This window comes from Babylonia areolata, chromosome 19 (assembly GCF_041734735.1).
Source record: "Babylonia areolata isolate BAREFJ2019XMU chromosome 19, ASM4173473v1, whole genome shotgun sequence".
Taxonomy (NCBI): Eukaryota; Metazoa; Mollusca; class Gastropoda; order Neogastropoda; family Buccinidae; genus Babylonia; species Babylonia areolata.
Window position 1 is genome coordinate 49,842,505 of NC_134894.1, and position 20,276 is coordinate 49,862,780.

A 20,276-nucleotide genomic window follows, 5' to 3' on the forward strand; every position below is an offset into this window, starting at 1 on the left:
AATAGACTACTTCAATGATTTGTGCTGGAATCTTTTTTGTGTGCATTTAGTTTTCAATCAGACATTAAGTGCACAGAGCTGGTAAAATGTGCTGGTGTAATATATTTTGTTAAGCAGACATGAAAAACTTCCTGTTAAAAACTTTCAAGATTTTGATGTTCACAATAACAACCTGAGCCTCTCACTTCCAGCATGGATATATCCAAACCTCAGAGGTAACCGCATTATCATCAGTCCAGCCGGTCACTAGAGTACGCAAACTTCCTTGCAAATGGCCACTACCTTGATGCATGTTCAGAACAAAAGCAAGTTTGGGCTTGACTTTGCTGCAGATATTTATTTTCTAAAACGAAAGTTGTTGAGCATGTCAACCTGACTACCAGGACATACAGAAGTGGCTATAAGATTTTTTTTACTACAAGGTATACTGACAGGTAGGGCGGTGGATTAGTTGGAAGTGGGTGTAGAAAAAAAATATATTAGCTTCCTTTTGGGTTTTCAGTAATGCATATGAAACTCTCTAGATGAAAGCTTCAATCCAAAATTAGGAGTTTGTATTTTTCTCCCAGTTTGGTTAAATATACTTACCATATCAAGCTAATGCAAACCAGGCCTGTCAGTCTCCTGAAAGAGCACTATACCAACCTCACAGGTTTGGCAATCATCGAAAATGGTTAGCAATGCTCCGCAAAGGGGACAAGTTAATCCCAAGTATTGCAGCAAGTCCGTAAGAAGAAAGGAACAAACAAATGCCAGGAACAGTCGGCAACAATCACAGGATAGTGTAGTTAGCAGAAGAAGAAGAGCAAGACGAATTTCTCATAACAAAATACTGATTCAAACATCACAAACAGACGCAAAAAATCTAAGATATATGAATCCCGAGACGAAAACGTCCTGGAAAGCCACAACAAACAACAAACATGCATGAAAATATATCATTTCTAATGCATAAAAGGTTGGCAAAGACAGAGCAAATTGATAATGTCACTAATCTGAAAAATGGTGGCCATTCAGAATGATTATTTAAATCCTGCTGGAAATGGCGTTTCATTGACTAGCAGACAGTGGTCTAATGGCCAGACGTCTTATCACTGAGTTGCTGCGAAAAGTTTTGGCCGAGAGGAGCAGATAGGCATGGTCTGCATCAGTTTGACATGGTACAGTATACAACACCAAAATACTGTTTACAGTGAGCTTTTGTGTTTTAATATTCTGTGATAGTGTTTGTAGGTGTGTGTGTGTGTGTGTGAGGATGAGTATGGGTGTGTGTGCGAGTGTTTATGTGTAGCATATTCAGAACATGATAGTGGAGGAAAACAACATAACTGCATTTGGTTGTTGTGCCGAATACATTTGCAAATATCTTAACACAATTTCCATACATAATATTTCCCAAAGCAGGCATGAGATTAGGAAATTGTGATTGAGTCTGAAAGGTGGGGGCCTGGGGGCCTTCTGCGGTCCCCAGTGGGGGTCCATGGGGCAACACTCCTAGTGGGGGTCTGTGGGCGAAGCCCCCTGAAACTGAAGGTTTTCCTAAATTTCAAACCATAAAATCAGCACTTGAGGGCCACCAATGCCTCTGAGGTATTCCAACCCATATAAGACAAAAATCAGTCCAATTCTTCCTAAACTGAAGTGTTTCTGCTTTCAAACCTGTAAAAGTCAGCCTTGGGAACATGATTTTCAAAATCTTGTCTCATGTGTGTGTGTGTGTGTGTGTGTGTGTGTGTTTTCAATGCAACTCTATGTGTGTATGTGAGAAAGAGAGACAGACAGACAAAGTGATTGAGAATGGGAGTCAGGGGGGACATGGGAGGAAAGAGTAAAAGTTCATATGTGTGCATGTATGTGCACTGCTTTAAATACAATTCTGTGTGTGTTAAACTCTTTGTGTGAGTGAGTGAGTGAGTGTGTGTGTGTGTGTGTGTGGAATTGTCCACGAGTCTTCTCTGAAAATGGCCAGGGTGCAGGGTGGCAAAGCCCCATGGCCAAAAATGAAATAGTGATTTTTAAGAGGTTTGGAGGGCCTCTCTTCGTGTGTGTGTGTGTGTGTGTGTGTTGTGTGGTGTTTTCAAGGAAAATGTACTTAGCACACAAGTTTGCCCTGTACCATTAAAACTGACATCTGGTCTCTTCAGCTGTAGTCTTCATTCCACAGACAGGCATGTGTGTTGGTCGAGGTAAGGTGGGAGGAAAAAGTGCAAGTTTGTATGTGTGCATGTACGTGCATTGTTTTAAATACAATTCTCTGTGTGTGTGTGCGTGTGTGCGTGTGTGCGTGTGTATGTCTGTGTTCATGTGTGTTTTTTTTTCAATCAAACTCTGTGTGTGTGTGTGTGTGTGTGTGTGTGTGTGTGTGCGTGCATGAGAAAGAGAGAGGGAGAGAGAAAGAGTGTGTGCGTGTGCGTGTTTGTGCGCACGCTCATGTGCGTATTATTAAGCTCTTTGTGATTGTGTGAGCGCTCATGTGTGCACATGTGTGAAGGAGAGAGAGACAGAAATTGTTTTTTTTAAATGAGTATGTGTATAGTGAGTGCATTCATGTCATTTTTTTTTTTTTTACAAAGTGTGTGTGTGTGTGTGTGCGCGCGCGCATTCAATTCACCTCTGTGTCTATGCGTGCGTGTGTAACTTTGGTAATCTGGCTCATAGTCATAGATCTCAGATCTAAATAAACTGAACAGCTCTTGCCATGAACTGTCTACCGCAGACTCAACTTGTCAGAAAAAGCACTGATGTCAATTGCTACAAAGTCTGTTTCAATGTTACTTTGTGCATAAAGTTGCAAACGTTTGCAGCTTTTGCTGAATGAACAGAGGGTCAAGCAGATGTACCCACGGCCTTAGGGGCTTGACAGGGATGGAATCGCGTGCACCAGCGTTTACGTGTAAATGTGGCATGCACGCACATTGTTGTGTGCGGCGTGCGCGTACTCGCCACATGTTTGTACGTGTGCGTGTGTGTGTGTGAGTGTGACTTGGTGTGATCACCCGCATGTGTGTGCATATGCGCGCCATGTGCGTGCTTTTTACAGTGATATCAATGGGTGCCAGTGCCATGAAGAGATCGCCTTTTGTTGTCTGCATTTTGACAACATCAATAGACCGTTAGGAAACTTTTTGCCTTCGATTTTGGTGCTCTGACAAGTCACTGGATCGCCTCTCAAAGGGTCAACAAACGATCGACGCTTTCGTTCAAAAGAGCATTCCGTTTTCATTTTTGACAGATCCGCGGCATCAGTTGGCAAATGATATAGAATGGCACATCGGCTTTTGGCTGTTTTTTTCCTCCGGAAAACAGACGCTTCGTTTTTTATGTAAATCTGAAAACAGATTTCCGTGCCTTGATGGAAGAGTTGCACCCATACAATCTGACACCAATCGCACTTGGTCTTACCCGCAGCATCGATTTTGTGATTGGCGTCGCCTACCCGTAAAGTTCTTCACTTCTGTTTTCATGGTCTCATCTTGCCAGGCCCAATTCCACTATTTTTCACACCTTTATCGATCTCTGCTGCAAAAATCTTATTATCCTTTGTGAGTGTTCTCATTTTGTCGATGATTGAAGACGATCAACGAAATAAAGTATCTTTGCAAGTTGTGAAGCCCGCAGGCAAAAGTTGTGAAATCGCAACCAAATGTGAATAAGCTGAATGATGACAGAGGAGCAACGGAACACTTATTCTCAATTGGTTCGCTTATCCAAACATGGGGCACTTTACAAAACGCTGTGGGCCTGTCTTGTTGATCAGTCGGATGACGTTCGTGCAACCATCGTCAGTCGGAACCCCCCCCCCCCCCCCCCCGCCCCCCAAATTTTCTCAATGGATTTACGCAAATCACAAAAATGGCCCCTGGAGCCAATTTTCGGTCGGAAATCTGACTATAGTCGCAAAAATCTCATGCCTGAAAAGTAAACAACCCTTTTTTTTTCCTTTCTTTCAAAATATATTTAGTTTTTCTATTAATCTTAGTTATCTTCCCCTGATTGGTAGTTATCTCATCCTGTCAACACTGAACATATGATTGTATTCTCCAATCATTTTCCTTCTAGAAAACATATACTCCAACAAACTTTAAAGCATTATTTAAATTTTTGTGATTAAAACAAATTTTTTTTGTGGTTGGTGATTAATTGGCAAAAATTACAAATAATTCCTGAAGTCAAAGGGATAAGATTTCTTCAAGTTAATTTTTGGTCTATCTTTTTTCACAATTAGGATTTAAAAGATGGAATTAACATGCGCTAAGCATGTGATTTTCTGGTCAGAAACATTCTGATTCTGCACACAAGCAATAGATATAATACAAATTAGGTATGATCCTTTATTCACTTTGTCCAAGAGGACATGAATCAAGGCAGCATACCCTGATGCTGCCCAGTCAGGTCTTGCGGTAGAAAAGGATTGTTGTGAGTCATTTTCTGAATCAGCACTGCATGCAGACGTGGAACCAGGGAGGGAGGAGGGGTGTGGACAGCTCGCTCAGCAGCACTCATGGCCATGTCTTGTCTGCAAACAATACCTCAGTGTTCACTCATGGCCATGTCTTGTCTGCAAACAATACCTCAGTGTTCACTCATGGCCATGTCTTGTCTGCAAACAATACCTCAGTGTTCACTCATGGCCGTTGTCTTGTCTGCAAACAATACCTCAGTGTTCACTCATGGCCGTGTCTTGTCTGCAAACAATACCTCAGTGTTCACTCATGGCCGTGTCTTGTCTGCAAACAATACCTCAGTGTTCACTCATGGTTACATCTTGTCTGCAAAAAGAACACCTTGATGTCCACTCGTTGATCTACTGTTTCATTGCATTCTATCCCTCTGTAGCACAGAAACACAAATTAAATCCTGAACAGCATACCAAATACTCTGCCTGCATTTTTTTTTTTTTTTTTTTTTTTTTTTAATTCATTATCAGTTGTTTCGCTTGTCAGTTTAACGACTTCTCTTTTACGAAGTCCTGTAAGTAATTTCCTGTAATTGTATTTAGATTTTTTTTTTCACCCTCATTTCACCCTCATTTGCCCAGTTTCCTCCAACCCTCCATTTATTCACATCTCCCACCCCTTCTAACCGATAATACTCAAATGTATTCATAAATACTTTAACAAAATGTCTTCAATCACCGATGTGTGATGGGACATTAAACAAAATTCCTCCACTCTGCCTGCTGTACAGATGTAAACAAAAATCTTATAAAGTGGAAATGGAGTGGAGTGATGGCCTAGAGGTACGCGTCCACCTAGGAAGCGACAGAATCTGAGCACGCTGGTTCAAATCACGGCTCAGCCGTCAATATTTTCTCCCCCTCCGCTAGACCTTGAGTGGTGGTCTGGACGATAGTCATTCAGATAAGACGATAAACTGAGGTCCCCTGTGCAGTATGTACTTCATGCACGTAAAAGAACCCACAGCAACAAAACAGTTGTTCCAGGAAAAATTCTGTAGAAAAATCCACTTCAATAGGAAAAACAAATAAAACTGCACGCATGAAAAAATACAAAAAAAATGGGTGGTGCTGTAGTATAGCAATGCACTCTCCCTGGGAGAGCAGCCTGAATTTCACACAGAGAAATCTGTTGTGATAAAAAGAAATACAAATACAACTGTAATACCTCTTTCTCAAAGTGACCCAAAATATGTAATAAATCACACCTCTCCAACTCTTTACATCTGTGTCTGTATACCTTTGCTAAGACCAGAATTCAATGCTGCAATCATGCATCAAAACAGAGCACAGATGTCAAACTGTAAACCACTAATGGCTGCCACAGCTGAAGCATCACAGGTAAAGCAAAGCGTTTCTGACAAATTTCAACAAGCCAGATTCCTCTCTTGATCGATCCAGTAGTATTTCTAAAGGAAAGGGGACAAGGGGCTGCTCAGAACTGAAGCTGTTCTCTTTCCATGTGATCACTGGCTCTGCAGTCCAACAATCTGAATTTCAAAGATCCACAAGGAGAAGGGACAAGACAGCGTGTGATAAAATTCTGTCAGTTCTTTTTTTGGTAATATGCTTCACAATTTTTATGTACTAAAATTATGCAGGTAATGTTTTTCAACTTTTTATTTGCAAAAATTAATTCCCACTGGATCTTTCTTACATCTCTTGATTTTGACCACTCTGGTCCAATCTTCAAAGGATCTGTTTAAATCAATATGTCGTTGGTGTAAGAAAGCATCACTTCGTGTCTTTACTTTAACAACAGCTTAAATTAACACTGGTTCTGAGAACATTTTAAAAAAATCATTGCTGAAGGTATATCATATCTTATATTTTCATCCAGGATCAGTGTCTTCACACTGGTGTTGACAAGACACGTTATAGTATCTACAACTGTGCCCTCTTTGGTTTCTCTAGCACTTGTGGTTGCTACTACTAATGCTACATTTCCTTTTTCCATGGAAACACATCAAGAACCAATACAGGGTTATTACACTGGATCCCTCTGTGTACACACGAGTTAAAAATGACATTGAATTCTTCTGGCATCTATGGGAAAACTACTCACAATTTTCCCCTTTCCGTCCTGTGTACCCAATGCAAACACTGACCACTGATGAGGACATGTACTCACTCATCCTGGTCACTGGAAAACTCAGCCAGTGAAGGATCCACGGACAGGATTCCAACCACCTCAATCATGTCATTCACTTTCAGTGCATCACCATCTCCATAAACCTGAAACAACCATTCCCTTTGCAAATATTTATGATGATGTCAGGTGTACATGTAGCCCTATTATGCCTAGAAACAAATAGTGACCCAATCCTGGTCAACGCATGCTCTCTCACCCCTAATTATACACACAGGTATGTCAGCACAGAGGAGTCTTGCTTCTATGAAAGCTTTGGACAGCAACTCTACAGCTGTACCCTGTGAGGGTCATGACAAAGCTGTGAAACACACTGTGTGCGGTCTCATGATATGAATTCTTGTTGACTTACTGTGTACAGCAGTGACTGTTCTATTTATCAATGCCTTAACAATAATGTCCAAAACAGAAAACATTCCCAGTGCTAAGCTACCTTGTATAAAAGTGACCTGTAATATAGGTCATCAGTATCTGATCTGATGATTATTTTGATTGCTTCAAACAAAGATAAGAAAAATCTTTGGAAAGCATACATCAGATGTCATTTTGCTCTTTGGTCTTGAAGTTTACAATCCTTCACTGAAATCAAAAATCAACTGAAAAAAACAAAAGAAACTGATTTAACAGACACAATTTTACTTATTGCTTCAAATTTAGCCAACCATGAAGGCCACATTAAAGTTGTTGTTGTTTTTTTCAAACCTTCTTTTAACAAAAGAAGACAATATCCCAAACATGCATGATGCAAAAAAACTGCACAAAGTCCACAGTCTTTACAATATTAAGAACAATAACTCAATGCATCCCTGATTCACACTTGAAACAGAACATGAAAAATTACAACCATCAACTTATCTATGGTGCTTGTGTTGCCAAACACAAGAACAGTAACTGAGTAAAAAAAACATGATGCATGTCCTGGAGAAGAAAACTGAGCAAGGCACTTTCACATTTCACAATTCCAATTATTTCATGTGTATGTCCAGTTTTTCAAACAGCTTTCACTGCTTCTTTCCTCGTCAAAAGACTGTTCATTGCTTCTTTCCTTGTCTACAGAGCTTTCATCGCTCCTTTTCTTAGCTATATTTCATTCCAGTACTGAACTTTTATTTTCTTCTTCAAGATCTTTTCAGAAGTTTTTCATTTCTTGGTTTGAGCCGGTTGGAAGGACTGAGATGATAATAACTGTGGGAATTTCTGGTCAGTTCTGCTATATACACCATTACTGAACTGAAGAACTCACTGGAAATGAAGCCACTTAAAACAACACAGTAAAAAAAAATCTCTATGGCAATAAAGACCTTAGCTAAATGAGCAAAGCACAGTAGTGAAGCCTGACTACCATCAATAGTAATCCCACCTTGACAAGACAAGCAGGGCCCTTCTCTCCCGGTAGAGGGAAATTCAGATCAGGGAGAGGACTGGCAACATTGGCACTTGCAGCTGCTGCTGCTTGCTGATCTCCATTGGCCACTGGCCTGTTCTGGGGGCTGATGCTGCCATGACCTGAATGGTTGCCATTTGTGACCTCTCCTCCACCATCACCCTCCCCATTATCTTCGTCTCGTGCACGCTTTCGACTGACAGGAGAGTTTGATGTGGAAGGAGTGGAAGGAACATTGCACTGTTTTGCGTACACCTCAAGGGGTTAAGGAAAATGTCAAAGTATGAAGCTGTCATCAAAAATATTTTATATACATTTTAGAAAACACTTCAAACCATACTTTACTGTTCAGAAAGTGTTTATGAGCTGTATACATACAGCATGGTTTTTTACTATCAGAAATTAGCAAACATAGAAAATAAAAATAATAGCAATTTTACTGGACTTGGTCTGAATGCTAGTACTTCAGATGAGATGATAAACCAAGTCCCATGTATAAGCACATGCATCCAGTGCACACAAAGGAATCACGGCAACAAAAGAGTTGTCACTGGCATATTCTGAATGAAACTCCACACCAACAGATAAAACAAATAAATATATTTACATGCGGACAGAAATAAATGGATGGTGCCTGATGAAGGTGAAAGCAGCCCAAACTCTGCCCAAACAAAAGCACTTAAGACTGAGGACATGGGGAGGAGGGAAGGTGTGGTTTTAAAGCAGAACAAATCTATTTTCCACTTTATATTGTACTAAAATGTTAATTCACATGCTTAATTTGCATTTTGCATAAACACACATCTCATCAAATCTTGGTCAATGGCAGTTGGTGAAAACCACTTCAGCCTCTGCCTGTACTTCTTGGTTTTCCGCTGATGGAGGTCTGTTTTTATCTTTGTGTGTGTACAGCCCAGGTGACCAGAACTCTCTCTTTCATTATGTTCCTAATGTCTACCATTTGTCCCTTTTGTTTATAAATTGTTTATTTTCATTTTCGTCTCTATTTAGGACACGGGCTGGATGTAAACAAGTATGTACTTGCTTATCTATTACCCTTGTTAATATACATTTTGTCTAATAGAACTTGGTCAAATTCATCTGTCCAATGCATGTCCTGACCTGTGCCTGCCCTCAAATGGAGTACAATCCCTATCATTTACAATAAAGACAGTTGCAATAAGCACTGTTATACTTTCAATCCATGGGCCATGCGTTTGATCCAGTGTTGACCTGGTGGGAATGTTTTTTTCCGATCTCCCAGGAAAGAAAACATAAGTGCAGGCCTGCTTTACCTCAATCCGCTTCATGTTTGTATACATAATCAAATATACACCTCAAGGACGATGTAAGGGAAAGTTTATGTTTAGTTCAGGATACCATGGGTCATTTGACCAGTTCACCAGAAAACCAATGGGTTATTTTCATAATTAACGAGTCAGGAAAAAAACAACCCCTTGTTCTCACCCACCGCGCCCTCTTCAGGCCACCCACACCCAACAATTCTTTTAGTATTTTAATTTCTTAGTCTATTAGCTTACCTTTTTTTTTTAATAGATTTTTTACTTACTTATTCTAATTGATTTATTCATTAGTTTGATGACATCCATTTATTCATGTGTCCTTTTTTTTTTCCTCAAGGCCTACGCACACTGGGTTACGCAGCTGGTAAGGCATCTGCTCAGCAGATGTGGTGTATGTGGTGTATATGGTTTTGTCCGAATGCTGTGACACCTCCTTGAGTAACTGAACTGAACTGAGCTGAAACATTTATGCTGACTGCTCTGAATAGTAAAAATCCACATTATGATCCAATAAATGTAAAAGAAAAAGTAGAAACAAAAGCAAAACAGCACAGCAGTAAGATATATCTACAGTGTAACTGCCACTTGCGTCAGTCTAATACAATTGTTTACTGAAAGCACCTGGGATCCTCCGCTTTCTGGAAATCCAAAACGACAGTTGCAAAATGTCTCCACAATTTCCTAAGTACCATGCAAGCATAATGTGTGGACCTGTTTAATTCTATCCAAGAATATCAAATGCTCTTAATGGTACCTTTGTCAGTATGTGTACCCTGAAAACAAAATAAAGCCACTCAAATGACTGAATAAAAATGGACATGCATGTTAAAGTGCACTTGTGCGTATCTTCACCCGATCTCAATTTGACTCGAAAGCCGTGTAACACTTTCATAACATCAATGAAGTGAACATGCAAGTTGCCGGTTAATGCAGAAGAAATCTCTCAGATTCACACTCTCCAGATGCTTGTATAATGGAAGAGATTACATCTGTTCTGAACACTTCTTTGATCTATCTTGACATTAGGCACCTACTTTCAGCGGCATGCTCCATGATGTGGGTAATGATTTCTTCCGGTGAAATGTTCCACATGTATCAAAGTCATCCTCAGTTTCAATCGAGGAAACTGGCGGGAAAGTAAAAAGCTAAACTGGAACTGTTCTGCCACTGTTTGCAATATGCAAATAACAATGCCATTGTGAAAACATACCGGTACCTGGTTTCATTTCCCAGATGTGTACAAGTTTGTTTTTTTTGTGTTCGTCTGTTCAATGTCCAACTGCAGAGCAAATGTAGTAACAACTTAACTGTTATGAATCTGAAACTGCATTTGCAATTGTTCTGCAGGAGACTAAGAGAAATCTATAAAAGCCCTTTTATCTTGACCAATTTTACAAAAAATTGATGTCAAGTGACTGACTGGCTGCCACATTTATGAGTCATTTAAAAATTGTATGTGTCCCTGATGACTGACATGAAACCTAAACCTGTTAAGTGCACCCCCCCTACCCCCCTTCAAAAAAAAAACAAAATATTGCTGTATGCAAAGTGAATGTGAGAGCTGAAGCCAACAAACAAAAAAGGCTTGCACTCAACCTCTGGTGTAAGCAACAATCAACTGTAACACTGATGTTCACTCTGTTTCCTCGCCTAAAAAGTTCAAATACAAAGGAAGGTAAAGAACACAGGAAAGTAGTTAAATTTTGAATCAAGCAATTTCCATTCTGTTTGTTTTCTTTCATTCCCTCATTTAAACTGAACAGATTCTAAAATATAGATGACAGTTGGTGAGATGGGAAAATTTAGACTCATAAGACTGTTTATTTGTTAGTCTGCTTGTTTGTTAGTTTGTCTAAAAATATTCTCTCTCGTCTTCACCTGGAGCTCACTGAATATTTTGATAGCAGTTCCCATTAATAACAGGAGGGAGGTCTTCTTACAAGTGCTGTAGACCTCCTTTGCAGCTGGTAACCAAAGATAAAAGACCATTATCTGCTCCAGTTGCAATCAGACACAATACAAACCTTATGTACAGCTCTGCCCGGCAAATAAGATTTCAGTGAAATCTATTTGTCAGGGTTTTTTCACACACAAAAAAAAACTTGTACATGTACATATTTTCAAAAAATTCTGTGCGCTTTGTTATTGGTGGCCCATAAGTATTTTCTGAAGGGACAATGGATAAAGAATACAAAACGTGAGGTTTTCCCATTTTGCATTTTTACAGACATACAGGCTCAACACTCGGCTTATATCAGAGATCGACATAAACTTACATTTGAGCCAGTGACAAAGTGAAAGCTTATGATCAATGGTTTATCCACTCCTATGGGAAGTCATTTACAGCTTATTCTTTGTGAAGGGCTATGACTGAAATTACAGATACACATCCAGAATACTTTATTATCTTAACAAGAGAAATTCATTTATGGCGTTAAACACAAACATTACATGGAAATCACAGTCACTCAACATATATACATAAAAAGACATAAAATGTTTAGATGTTAGCCTAGGGCAACCCATAGCGTACAATCAATTATCACAGTAGACAACAAAGACAACAACAACAGAAACCTTTGAAAGCTGATGGAGTAAATCATACATACAGCATCACAGCCAAACATGTGCAATATAAAATCACAGAGGATGGGGATAAAATAGGCATAAATAGCATACTAAAAATAGACATAAGACATATAACAACAAAATGCAGTTCAACAGTATTTTGATTTCAGATGTCACATTCCATATATATATATACACACACGCACACATACACTCTGGCATACATGTTTAGTCACATATCTGATCATTTAATCATTGCTGTTTAAAAGCTGAACTGAGGTTTGAACAAAACTGCATTTGGTTCTCTTTTATCTTAAATTTTGGAACTCAGAAACATTTGCCTGAAGGTAAGAGTTGATAATAAATTGCCAGTGTATGGCTGCTGTCACTTGAAATGTATTTGGCTTTCTGTCGTTCTCCGACATTGTACACTTCACTCAAGCTGTCCTGTCTCACACCAACAACCTTACTGCACATTCACAATCTTGTTCAGCATATTCTTATTTTTCACAGCAAGACCATCATACCAGCATATAAAAGAGAAAGTTAACATAGATTCAATAAAACATCTGTAAAACCTTTGACGTACTTTCAAATTAACTCTGATGTTTCCGAGTTTCTGCAGACAATAGATTCGAAACTGGCACATTTCGTGAATAAAATTTGTAATGCGAGTAAAATTCAGCTTATGATCAAGAATAGTTCCTGGGTATTTATATTCATGCACTTTTTCAACCTATATGTCATTGGTGAACAGGTCAGGAATTGGAGAGGCGTTTTTTTTCTGAAATCAAATATCATTTCTTTCGTTTTCTTTTCATTAAGATATAAATAGTTCTCTTTACACTGGGAGGAAAATTTTTTAATTGCTCGAAATAAACAGCATCAGAATCTGACAGATAGGATGTAAGATTGCACTGGCTCTTAGTGCTCCAGCCTTGGTGGCTAGTTGGCCTTTGGGAACCATCCCAATGCTGACTGTAAGTGTTCATTGTCAGACACCATTGAAAATCATATATATCATACAAATGTTTTATCAGATTTTCAACTTGTAAAAAGTACAGACCTGTTTACTACCAAGCAGATACATGTGTAGCTTGGATGCACAAAAGGTGTAGTTTCAGAGTAACAAAGTGCAGCATTTTTTTACCGAACATTTTCTACTGCCAAAGTTGAGATAAATATCATTATCATAAAGACAAATAAATGGTTTTCTTACCTTACATAAACAGCTCGATAAAACTGTATTTAATCAGTACTGATGAATTTCAACTACCAGATGAAGGGAACAGGCAACTCATCATGGCCTGGCTTCGCTGACGAAGATCTAGGAAGGGCGTTGTCCACGTCTGATGCAGGCACGTTCATGGCTGACAAGGCCAATGCGGGAAAAGCAGAGTCGGCCGCAGCGGTTGCAAGGGAAAGTCTGGTCTGGGTTCGCGGCTGCAGCGTCGTGGTTCTTCCTCCTTCTGCGTTTGTCCTCAAGGCTGGCCCTGCAGTTGTTTTCAAAGGAGGAGACAGCTTGGTGGATGGTGCATCGCCAGGTCTCTCGATCAGCGGCTACTGCGGACCACTGGCGATGGTCAATGTGACAGGCACCGAGAGCTTTCTTCAAGGAGTCTTTGTATCTCTTCTTGGGTGCTCCTCTGTCACGGTGGCCAGTGGACAGTTCGCCATACAGCGCGATCTTGGGCAGGCGGTGGTCCTCCATCCTGGACACGTGCCCTGCCCAACGTAGCTGGGTCTTTAGCAGCACTGCCTCGATGCTGATAGTCTTTGCCTGCTCCAGGACCTCGACATTTGTGATGTAGTCACTCCAGTGGATGCTGAGGATGGTGTGAAGGCAGCGCTGGTGAAAGCGATCAAGCAGTCGTATGTGGTGCCGGTAGGTGACCCAGGTTTCGGAGCCATACAACAGGGTGGGCAGTACAACAGCTCTGTACACGCTGATCTTTGTGTCTTTCTTCAGGTGTTTGTTGTTCCACGCTCTCTTGTACAGCCTGCCGAATGCGCTGTTTGCCTTTGCAAGTCTGTTGTCGATCTCCTTGTCGATCTTGGCGTCAGACGAGATGGTGCAGCCTAGGTAGCTGAACTGGTGGACCGACTTCAGCTCGGTCTCACCGATGTGAGGAGCATGGAATTCTTCCCGTGGGGCAGGCTGGTGGAGAACTTCCGTCTTTTTCAGACTGACTTCTAGGCCGAAGAGCTGCGCAGCCTCTGCGAAGCAGGACGTTATACGCTGCAGGGCCGCTTCTGTATGGGCGACGAGAGCAGCATCGTCGGCAAACAGAAGCTCTCTGATGAGTTGCTCCAGTGTCTTGGTGTGGGCCTGTAGCCGCCTCAGGTTGAATAGGCTGCCATCAGTGCGGTATCTGATGAAGATACCGTTGTCGTCGCAAAGATCTTCAGTGGCCTGTTGGAGCATCATGCTGAAGAAGATCATGAAGAGGGTCGGCGCGAGGACACAACCTTGTTTCACTCCATTTCCAATTGGGAAGGGCTCCGAAAGGTCGTTGCTGTGTCTGACCTGTCCACGCTGTTCCTCATGTAGTTGGATGACCATGCTGAGGAATTTTGGGGGGCATCCTAGACGTTTCATGATCTCCCACAGACCTTTTCTGCTCACGGTGTCGAAAGCTTTCGTGAGATCGACGAATGTCGCATACAGTCCTTTGTTCTGTTCCCGACATTTTTCTTGTAGCTGTCAGTGGTGCCTCTGTTGGCTCTAAAGCCACACTGACTCTCTGGGAGATGTTCTTCGGCGATAGTAGGCACCAGCCGATTTAGGAGGACTCTGGCGAGGATCTTGCCTGCGATGGAGAGCAGAGTTATCCCCCTGTAGTTGGAGCAGTTCGACTTTTCTCCCTTGTTTTTATACAGGGTGATGATGACTGTGTCACGGAGGTCCTGTGGTAGTTTGCCTTGCTCCCAGCAGCAGACAAAGAGGTTGTGGAGTTTGGAGTGTAGTGCTGGGCCTCCATTCTTCCACGCCTCCGGCGGAATTCCGTCAACCCCTGCTGCCTTGCCACATTTCAGCTGTTCAATGGCCTTGACAGTCTCTTCTAGGGTTGGTAGCTCGTCCAGTTGTAATTTCACTGGCTGTTGTGGGATGCGGAGAATTGCCGAGTCTTGAACCGTGCAGTTGGCGCTGAAGAGGGCCTGGAAATGTTCCGACCACCTGTTCAGGATCAACGTCTTGTCTGTGAAGAGCGCCTGGCCGTCTGCGCTGCGCAAAGGACTCTGGACCTGGTAAGAGGGACCGTACACCGCCTTCAAGGCTTCGTATAAGCCCCGGTAGTCACCAGTGTCTGCACAAAGCTGAGCCCTCTCTGCCAGGTTGGTCCACCACCCATTTTGAATCTCACGAAGCTTGCGCTGGAGGTTGCTGCATATGAGCCGGAAGGTTGCTTTCTTCACCGGACAAGACGGTTGTGCAAGGTGAGCCTGGTGGGCTGATCTCTTCTTCGCCAGCAATTCTTGGATCTCCTGGTTGTTTTCGTCAAACCAGTCCTTGTTCTTTTTCGACGAGAACCCTAGGACTTCTTCAGAGGACTGCAGGATGGCTGATTTCAGCTGTGCCCATAGTGCTTCTGGAGAGGGGTCTGTGGGGCAACTGGGGTCTTCAAGTTTGTCCTGAAGCTTCGCCTGGAATTCAGCTTTCACTTCAGCTGACTGAAAGTTGCCGACCTGGAATTTCTTCCTAGGAGCTCCTCCTTTCTTTGGTTTGGGCTTGAAGTGGAGCCTGAGCTTGCTGCGGACGAGGCGGTGGTCAGTATGACACTCCGCGCTGGGCATCACTCGGGTGTGTAGGACGTCTCGTACGTCTCTCTGGCGCATCAGGATGTAATCAATGAGGTGCCAATGTTTGGACCGAGGATGCATCCACGTTGTCTTCAGGCTGTCCTTCTGCTGGAAAATGGTGTTGGTGATGGTAAACTGCTGCTCTGCACAGAACTCGAGAAGAAGGCGCCCATTGTCGTTGCAATTACCAACGCCATGCTTGCCAAGGACTCCTTTCCAGGCTTCTGAATCTTGGCCAACTCTGGCATTGAAGTCGCCAAGGATAATGACCTTGTCGTCAGCAGGGGTGTTCTGAACGAGGTTGCGCAGATCAGTGTAAAACTTGACCTTTTCTGTGGGGTCCGCTTGGAGGGTTGGAGCGTACACGCTGAACAGAGTGGCATGCTGTTTGTTCCGTAGTGGGATGCGCATGGACATAATTCGGACAAATATCATTATCATAAAGACAAATAAATGGTTTTCTTACCTTACATAAACAGCTCGATAAAACTGTATTTAATCAGTACTGATGAATTTCAACTACCAGATGAAGGGAACAGGCAACTGGTAATGTTGATATTCATCCCAAAACAGGCATTTATTTACATACAGGTCAAATGCAAACACACACTAGTATAGTAGTAACCAGGGTCACTTCAATGCTTTCACATGATGAAATTAGTGCTCAAATGTGTCAAAAGGGGAGGAGTCTTCCAATCCAACTTGGTTGTGATCAGACTGGCGAGAAACAGGATGAAGAACTTAAATCTATATCCATGAACTGAACTTGATTAGTCCACTGGGCTATAAACAACAGGAATCCAACTTACGGAAGAAAGTGAGGAAAGACCATTAACTAAACTTTTCTACCGTTTGGGGCTGAAAGAATGAAGCCACAGATTTAAATGTTCCAAAGGCTTTCCCACTGTCCGCATGTGTCTTGGTATCGCAGTGCCGAGTACAATCAAACAACCCACACAGGGTCAGTTTTGCAAATCATGCAGAAAAAAAAGTATGACCCCTTCTTTGATGACCCCAGACAGGGTTATTTCTGGTGATACGAACTTATAACTTTTGCTCTGCCTTTCTTTTCTTTTTCATTGCAATCCGACACGTTCAGTTATTATGTGCACTTGTGCTTGGGCATGCAACTGTTTCAAGCACTTACCATGAGAAAACAAAGAAACACACACAAAAAATGTGGATCTGTTTGGACTGCATCAGGAGTAAACCACAAACCAGCAAGGAGGCGGAGTTTTATATATTGATGTGTCGCAGCGTAGTAATAGCTTCAAAAGAGGAAAACGCTCTACCTACGTCATAGCATAAACAGGAATGAAACTATATATTTTCTGAAAAAAACCCAATGAAAAGACAGTACAGAAAAAATGTTTTGTCATGATTAAATGAATATGTAGTCCACAAGAATTTTTTCAAAAATAAACATTACACATAGTGACATACACATGAACAAATAAACACCACACACACACCATCCTCAACACAATTGTCTGGATCAAAACCATCAGCCCAATGTCAAACCCACTGATCTGAAAATAGGCACACCACCACTCCCACCCCACTGCTCCCACCCCTTGATCTCGTGTCTTGCTTCACTCTGCATACTGTAATCCTATACCTCCCCCTTCCATGCTACCTCTCGGGGACATGTCTGTCACACAGCATGTTCTGTTCTCAGATCATTCCATACTGTCTGCTGGTAAAGTCAAACTCTGTTCCGCTTTTTATGTGAAGAGTAGGCTGATATTCCTCACCTTCCTCTTCCAAAGAATCGTCAGACTGCAGTTTATCCGAGTCTTTTCAAGCATTCATTCTAAATTTCATTGAGCAGCAGCTAAATCTAGTGTCATGCCATTTACTTTTGCTCACTCGGCTTTGACAAGGCGTTGCCATTTTGCTTGGACGAGTTGTTGACATGCTCCAGTCAGCCAGTAAAATCATTAGAAAAAACACATACCTGGGCGGCATAGGGTGTTTCCATATCATTTTAAGTGTCAGGGTAACCTTGGTGAAGCTAAAGCTACCTCTATAATAATTCCAAGACAACGTAAAAGTTTTCACAGGATATTTAGCTGCCATTTGATACAGCTTTCATGGCATAGGCAGGGGAGTGAATTATTTGCCATTCAAGACAGCTTACTTGGCAGTCTAAAGGTTAATACAATCTGCCTTGCACTCATTATAACTACTTTTGCTTTTCTTCCACATCAAGCCACTTACTTCCACAGTACATTTTTCCTTTCATTCTCTGGATTAAGATGGCTATAAAGACTGACGAAATCTCTGCATCTACTGCAAATCACTTAAAAAAAATCTGTCAAGATAAAGGTGTTGCGTACATGCTCTGGTGCGCAACGAAGGATACAGACTAGATCACTTTGTTAAAAAAAAATCTGCCATCATAAAGGTGTAGCGTAAATGCTCTGGTACACAATAAGGATACAGACTTGACCCAGGAACTTTCCCCAGGCACCGGGACACAGTACAAGGTCTGTCGCTCACCAGTTATATTGTTGGGATCGTCCACATGGATCTGCTCACCTGCCTAAAGGGAAAAAAGTCCACATCATCCACTTATGATTAACCTCTTGACTGCGCTGTTGACGTACGGCGTACGTCATGAAATATCGCTCACCAATGCTGTATTGACGTGCGCCGTACGTCATGTTACAACGTTCTATGTTTCGAGTACCGCATTACAGATAATACAGTCTGCTATTAAATTATCTCCCCTGAGACCTCTTTATCTCCTGAGTTCCATATGCTAAAATTATTCATTGGATTGTTATATTTATGGCAAAAGTTTTGCAAGTTTGTACGAAGCTCAAGTTGTATTTGCAAAGCCATGGCTGAACGCAGACAAACAAACACTTGCACTTGTATTGAAAGAATTCTTTCACGATGCAAACAGTAGAGATGAAGATTGTGGACTGAATGAGATAGAACTGCATGAGTTGATGCCGAAGACACTGATTTTGACAGGAGGGGGGTGGAAGGTGGAGCTGCTTGACAAAACTGAAGACAGACAAGCTCAGCTAATTCAAGATGCAGGTGGGTGTTTACGAGGTTTGTCAGTTTATTATTTGCTTTCTGGAGGTCACCTGCGTGCTGACAGAGGACCGATTCGAGGCTGTAGTGTTAATACTGGTCGAGGAGCTCGACCTGCCCGACAAGGAGTCAATCCCTCTTGTCGGGGCTGTGTGTGTCACTCTGTGGTCTGTGCTGGGTTGGGTCCGGTGGGGAGCGGACCAGGGGTTAGTCCCTGGTCCTCCCGGGAACCCAGCATGCACCATAGGTGCACCCCAGTACGGGTAGAATGGGGGATACCACCCGTGGGCACCAGCCATCCCGTGACCCCAGCCCCAAGGGTCACTGGCGCCTTGACCTCGCTGAAGGGAAAAACCTGGCCAAGTCGGAGGGAGGTCAGGTCCGACTTGGGTGTCAGACAGGCCGAAAGGCCGGCGGTCTGACTGCCCGGAACCGCCTGACACGCGCAGGACTCCCCCAGCAGGGGAGACCGGCCGGATAGCGGGAAGACCTGCAGAGCAGGTTGCCACTCGCCCCGAATCCCCTCCCGTGGGGAGACTGGGGTGGCTTGGCCCGGGGTGGGCAAAGTGGAGGTCCCCCCCCGGAACCAAATGTTTTTCTCCCCCAGAAGGAGGTGGGGGAGGGGGGTCGACCGAGAAGGGTGGAGGGGGAACAGCACTGGGGCCCCTGAGGGCCGTCTCCGTGTGGGGACCCGGGTAACGGCAGGGAGCCGCCTCCCCTTGGGAGTCCGCACCCAGCCGCGAGTTCCCACCACCAAGAGAGGACGTGCTACTTCCCCCTCCACCTGCCTCGCGCTGGGACACCTCGGGAGGCGACGCTCGTATCCCTTTCCCCCCGGTCCCCTTCATGACCGTTTTATCGGGACGAGCGTCCCCTCCGCGATCTGCGTCTGCAGACGCATCGCCGCGGTCCCTATCGGGAGAAATCATGAGCTCCGGGCCTGGGAGAGTCTCTTGCCGAGTATCTCTCCCAGCATCATGATCCCTGCCTTCGTAGGATGGCATACGAGGCATGGTACCGTGCGTAAGCACCCAGCGAACAATTCGATCCCCAACAGAGAAAGGAAAGACAGGATCGACTCAGAGGTAGAAAAATACGAAGGAATCGAGGGGGCCGAGTCGAAACGAGTACACAGAATGTAAGAACAATATACAGGCAAGCCGCATACAACAAAATAAGGCCAAATGAAAACGCTTAATAGCCAAAAAAAGCGTTAGACGAGACAGAGCGAAAACCTGACAAGATGGCGTGGACAGCCTTGGCCAAAGGAATGATTCAGCGCTTATAGCTGTTAGAGGCGTTTGATTGGCTAAGAGCGGGCCAGACTAAGAGGGGCGTCTTTTCACTGTTAGCCGCGCGAAATTTGGCCAAACAGAGCAAACCATAGGCCTAGTTTGCATCAGTTTGACATGGTACAGTATATGACACCAAACAGTTTCAGTGTGTGTGTGTGTTTTGGGGGTTTGGGGTGGGGTAGGTGTGTGTGTGTGTTTGTATTTCAGCTTCTGAAAACAATCAGAAATAAAATGGTACCATTTCATGATCTTTTTATATGTAAAAAAAAAA

The 20,276-nt window shown here is 42.9% G+C and overlaps 1 protein-coding gene across 1 annotated transcript in view; it reads right to left on the reverse strand.

Annotated features, from left to right (window-relative positions):
* LOC143293814 (mini-chromosome maintenance complex-binding protein-like) overlaps positions 1-20,276 on the reverse strand; it is a 73,198-nt gene that overhangs the window by 39,633 nt on the left and 13,289 nt on the right. Inside the window, exons 4-7 of the mRNA XM_076605083.1 lie at positions 18,106-18,207; positions 7,966-8,244; positions 6,588-6,691; positions 4,374-4,516 (exon numbers count right to left, since the gene is read on the reverse strand). Coding sequence (XP_076461198.1) covers positions 4,374-4,516; positions 6,588-6,691; positions 7,966-8,244; positions 18,106-18,207 — 628 coding nt within the window. The remainder of the gene's footprint in view (positions 1-4,373; positions 4,517-6,587; positions 6,692-7,965; positions 8,245-18,105; positions 18,208-20,276) is intronic.